A 6,000-nucleotide genomic window follows, 5' to 3' on the forward strand; every position below is an offset into this window, starting at 1 on the left:
TCCAGATTGAGGATGATGTAACCCTGCTAAAAACTCCACTCCAGCAGAGGTCTCTGATGACGCTCCAAATGGCCTGCTCTCAGGGGCAGGCTTTAGTCCTAAGACTTACAGGCTTCCTGGGATATTCCAGGCCACATACTGTTTGAAATGTCCTCCTCCCCCAGTGTCTGTAATTCTATTTTCTTTGCTTTTCCTGCCCCTCTACACCTTCCCCATCTCCTCTGCTGGTTCTACGCATGCTGTTGTCACCTGGGCTCCATCCCTGGCCCACTTTGCACCCTGCATCTCCCTCAAGTGATCCCATTTATATGCTACTCAAAGCTGTTTCCAGCACCGACCTCTCCCTTGAGCTCCAGAGCCTTACAAATATATCAAACCACATACTGAACTCTACTCATGATATCCCAGTGGCATACCTTTTAAAAACTCACTATGACCAAAACAACATAATTTTCTACCCAAACATACTCTTGGCAAATGGCAGCACCATCAGCATAGGTAATGAAGTTAGAATCTAAATCCTTTCAATGATTTTAGTCTTTAGTTAAGTCTTCATCTAGTTTGAAGAATATTCCAAACTTTCTCTATATTGAAGTAAATTGTATAATCATTGTTATACCATGAAGTCTGACAGGCAACTGAGAGTAGCTGGGGGATTTTCTAATCAAGAGTGGATAAAACAGTCAAATACAATCTCAAAGCAATGGAACTCACACTGAACCTGCATGGAAACTTTTATTTAAAGCTGTATTGATGTCAAAAGTTTTTTTAAATTAAATTATGTTTTACTTTCAATAACAAAAGTCACTATTTAAAGGAATCCTATTATGACTGCTCGTGTAAAATCTAATATAGAAAACAATTGTTCATGTTTTTGATATTCATAAAATATTTTAAAATATAGCAACAAAAATGTTCCAGTAGAGAAAAATTAGTAAAATATAATACAATTCATATTTCATCTAAATATTTCACAAAATCATACACAACTTTATAACTGGCATGCAATTTATTGAAGGTTAATAAATTACAGCTGAAATATATAAAAATTTAATTTCCCACTCACAGAAGAAAAATGTAGCTAACACTTAGGATTCTAACCTATAGTTCCCGACTGAAGTGAGGGAGATAGAATTCGTGAAATCCTCAGGTTCTTTACAGGCCTCATAAGATCAAACCCAAGAAGGTTCAGATCTGAGACAGAAGATCCTCACTAAAATGACTGTGGGGAATTAGGAGTGACAGGAATTTGGGGGGTTTAGGAACCAGGTTGGATTCTCAGCAATAATGCAAACAAAGCCAGTCTAGGAAGCCTCAGCTTCTTGATAATCCAAGTAACATATGTAAGTTAAGCAGTTTAGCAAAGTAATGTAATTGTTCATGGAAAAGTTAAATATTTACCTTCCAGTAGATTATTAAATTTTTTCCATCAGAACTCCACTCTCTCCAAGTATCAGGCCCCTTTGAAGGAACTAGAAAGAAGATTTTAAAGTTACTCTCTGAAGACACATACTATATGTATACGGTGCTTGACATTTTTTTTTTTCTAGGGTATTTGGAATTCTCAATAAAATGTGAAGCAGTTCAGTGGCTTCCACTTAAAAAATAAAAAAAAGTACAAAAAAAAAAAAAAAAAGAAAAAGAAAAGAAAAGAAAGAGAAGAAGAGAAAGCAATGTAAAATCTAAGCTCTCAGTAACTTTTGCAAAACACACGGCCCCTTCGAATGGGTTAAAATCTCTCTGCAGGCTGGCTGTACTGATTCCCTGGGTTCCCCTCTGCCTCACATCCTCCCACTTCCTCCTTACTTGGCCACACATTGGCAAAGACACTTGCCTCAACCTCTCGCATTTTCTTTGTACTCCCTTCCTCTGCCTACAACTCTCTTCTCTTAAACCATATGGCATGCTTCCTCATCTTTGTATCTCAGCTTGACTATTACCTTATTAGTGAGTATTTAAAACTGTAATTCCCTGCACCCCCCCTTATCCTTCAACCTTCATTCCTATCCCTTCCTCTCCTCTGTGGCATTCATCACCACCCAATAAACTGATGTGTGTGTGTGTACGTATATACATAGACGTGTATATATATAAATTTATTTCTAGTCCTGGATCCTACAAACTCTACAGGCAGAGATCTCTGTCTTATAATAATTCCAGATATATACAGGTTGAGTATACTTTATCTGAAATGCTTGGGACCAAAAGTGTTTCAGATTTTGGATTTTTTTCTGATTGTAGAATATTTGCATATATATAATGAGGTATCCTAGAGGATGGGACCCAAGTCTACACATGAAATTCATTTATATTTCATATACACCTTAAACACATAGCCTGAAGGTAATTTCATACAACATTTTAAATAATTCTGTTCATGAAACAAATCTGTGTTGGGTACTTAAGTGTGGAATTTTCCACTTGTAGCATCCCGGTGTTCCAAAAGTTTTGGATCTTGGAGCATTTTGGGTTTTCAGATTACATATGCTCAACCTGTAATGCATACTCAGTAAATATTTGTTGAGTAAATTGATGCCTTCATCTTAATGAGGTGCAAATAAGATGTTTCCTCTTGGAGATGACAACTCATTAACTGAAGGCAAAAACTCCTATAGTTGCTAGTCTCCAAAATGACCAACAATCCCCCTATGTGCAGTGCCCTCCCACATTGCCCTGTGTGACCAACAGGGCACAGCAGACATAATGGTATGTTACTTCTGATTTTAGATCATCAGAGACACTGTGTAGTCACCAGCTCTGGGAGGAAGTGGCTGCCATGTCATGAGCACACTTAAGCAGACCTAGAGAGAAGCCCACAAGGTAAGGAACTGAGGCCTCCCGCCTTTAGCCACATGAGTGAACCATCTTGTAAGGGGAACCTCTAGTTCCAGTCAGGCCTGGAGTCCCCACCCACATTCCTGAATGAAGCCTCATGAAAGACTGCAGGCCAGAGATATCCAGCTAAGCTGCTCCTGGATTTTTGACCCATAGAAATGGTAAGATAATAAACATCAGTTGTTTTAAGCCACTGAATTTTAGGGTAATTTGTTGCACAGCAACAGATAACTCATACTCTCCCCCTCTGTACTTATGCACAGCTTTCACTGTGATGATACAAGTAATTCTTTCATGTATGGCAAAGTGCCCTCATCACCATTCCTCAACATCTATTCATGTGGAGAGGCAAAAATCTAGATTAACATCTATCATTTATTTGTTTTGCTGTTCCTTTATTTTTTTGGAGGAAGTATTATGTCTTCTGTATTACATAACATAAATAAAGCTCTTTCTATCTTTTGTTAAAAGATTCCTAAAAATTAAACCTATTACGGCCAGATGTGGTAACTCATGCCTGGAATCCCAACACTTCGGGAGGCCAAGGCAGGTGGATCACCTGAGGTCAGGAGTTTGAGACCAGCCTAACCAACATGGTGACGCCCTATCTCTACTAAAAATACAAAAATTAGTGAGGCGTGGAGGTGTGCACTTGTAATCCCAGCTACTCAGGAGGCTGAGGCAGGAGAGTCACTTGAACCCAGGTGGTGGAGGTTTCAGTGAGCCGAGATCAGTCTACAGTACTCCAGCGCGGGGGACGGAGCAAGGCTCCGTCTCAAAAAAAAAAAAAAAAAAAAAAAAAAAAAATTAAACCTATTTCTAAGTTTTTTCTTTTTTTTCTTTTTACACCTAACGTGGTTACTCACGGATAGAATATCATTCTGTCTTCAGAAATTATCACATTTAGAAAACCAGTTACCTGATTTTATACCTACTTTGACCTAGGTATACTACAAAAACTGATGTTCAAGACTTTTTAGTCACATCCTTTCTCTGGTCTAGGTCACAAAAACTAACAAATTCTCTTTTTTAGTAATTTTTTTTTTAAAGAAAGGCAATGAGTCAAAAGCATAATTAAAATTCCAGGCAGAAGAGAAAAAAATTGGAGAAAAATCATTCTATGCATTACTGTAATATGGTAACAATCATATTATAGATAGAGGAGCCCTGTCCCTTCACATCAGTTGTGCCAATCATTTTTCTACACTATGACAAAACTTGAAAAACTATCATTTAAAATACCCACCTGTGTTATATTTTATTAACAGGTATTACATAATTTATCTCAACATTCCTCTACTTTTAAAGACTTTGATAACATTTTCTTTTTAAAGAAGTTGTAAAACTTCAGGATACAGTAATTATTAGCCATACATCACTTAGTTAACTCACTGGCTTCTGTAGTTAAATGCTGTTTTTTATTGCTCCATTTGCTCCATTTCCAGAAAGTTTCAGTAGAACAACGAGTCCGAAAAGTATATACTGTATAGGGATTTAACTTGTCCAGGGCAACAAGGTAACTTGAATTTTCTACTCCTTTGATTGTGACATTCCGCTATTGGAAAACAAATAAATATGTATATACATATACATTGTGTGTGTGAATACATATATAAACACAAACATATTTCTTTTGGTAAGAAAGTCTTCACATTTGTAATGCAAACCAACAGAATGTCAGTGAGTTTGTATATATAACACCCACAGCAGTTCATCCACTATTTTAATTCTTATATACATGCCAAGTCAATAAAATTATCCTTTGTAACAGTAATAAAAAATGAGGTTGTCTTTTTAATCCAAATACTGTTTCTAAGTAATAATAGTTAATTAAATTATCTAAAGGATTATATAATTTTGATAATCAGTCAAATGCTAATGGTGATGCAATAAACCTTAACGTGATATAGTAATTTGAGGTGACTCTGAGGAATAAATGTATTATTTGGATGATATTGGAGGCTTCTTGGAGGCAGATATCACCTCTTCTGCATCTTTGTTAAATATGACACTTAGAACTTCTAGTATGATGCTAAACATGTAGTATATCTTCAACAAATACTTTTTTAAACTAAGTAAATATAGTTAAAATGAAGCAATTCTAAAATTTGAAGATCTGCATGTCTCACAAAAGCCTCTGAGCTCCGCATGACATTACAAAGAGCTTTTCAGGTTATATTTTACAGTTGTGACTCATTTTCAGACATCAGTAAATTTCCAAATGAATAGTTAAGTACACCTCATTTATTTTAGACTTACCACAAATTACAAGATAGTATAATATAAAACTCAACCTAAATATTTAAAATGTATTGAAAAGTCATGTTGTGACTTTTAAGTACCAATTACAGCTTGCTCCCACTGCCACACTTCACTGTTTTAAAACATCACTTCTGCTCTCTGGTGGCAATTCATCCATTAATGATGCTAAAGGTTACAGCAAAAACTACTCATTCATTCACAAATTTACTGAGCACCAGCTATGTGCCAGGTACTATACTGCACCTGGGAACATTCTGAGGAATAAAAGTCAAATTTACAATTGTTTCTCAAATGATACAATGTTGTTATTACATGGATACTAACGTCTTTCTTGGTTCTTAGTAAATCTGTATAATCAATCTGAGAGCTTAAGCATATCAATTTGTTTAATTCTTTTTGAGAACTGTTTTATCCAAAACAATCACAAAAGGAGTCTATAGAAGAATCTTACCTGTTCTTGCACTGATTTATATTTCTTAATTTCAATTTGACATAAAAGATTAATCTTTGCAAAGTTGCCTGGTAAATGCCAAGACAGTGTAACAGCTGTTGAATTAATATCCTTCACTTTGAATGAAGTAGGAGTATGGGGATAAACTGCAAATATAATTTTTAAAGACTGATTAAACATTTATTTAAAGGGGAAAGCTATCCTCTAATATGACAAATGAGAAGAAAACATAAAAAACAAGGAGGTATCATTAGTGCTGACCAACAACATCCTACCCAGTATTTGTGGAATCCACAAACCTCATTTCTACTACTGACATCTTGCCAACATTTTAAAATAAGCAATCATGCTCAAAGGTCTTCAATTAGTGTCAGGAATACTAAAAGGTAGTAAGATCACAGTACCTACCTTTAAGGAACTTCTAATTTACTTGGGGAATGACAGAAAAAAAA

The 6,000-nt window shown here is 35.7% G+C and overlaps 1 protein-coding gene across 1 annotated transcript in view; it reads right to left on the reverse strand.

The window, feature by feature from the left end:
- Positions 1–6,000, reverse strand: part of LIFR (LIF receptor subunit alpha) — an 81,567-nt gene that overhangs the window by 22,589 nt on the left and 52,978 nt on the right. Inside the window, exons 10-12 of the mRNA XM_017505881.2 lie at positions 5,549–5,694; positions 4,228–4,390; positions 1,402–1,472 (exon numbers count right to left, since the gene is read on the reverse strand). Coding sequence (XP_017361370.1) covers positions 1,402–1,472; positions 4,228–4,390; positions 5,549–5,694 — 380 coding nt within the window. The remainder of the gene's footprint in view (positions 1–1,401; positions 1,473–4,227; positions 4,391–5,548; positions 5,695–6,000) is intronic.

The sequence above is a fragment of the Cebus imitator genome, unplaced genomic scaffold (genome assembly GCF_001604975.1).
Source record: "Cebus imitator isolate Cc_AM_T3 unplaced genomic scaffold, Cebus_imitator-1.0 Scaffold344, whole genome shotgun sequence".
Classification (NCBI taxonomy): domain Eukaryota; kingdom Metazoa; phylum Chordata; class Mammalia; order Primates; family Cebidae; genus Cebus; species Cebus imitator.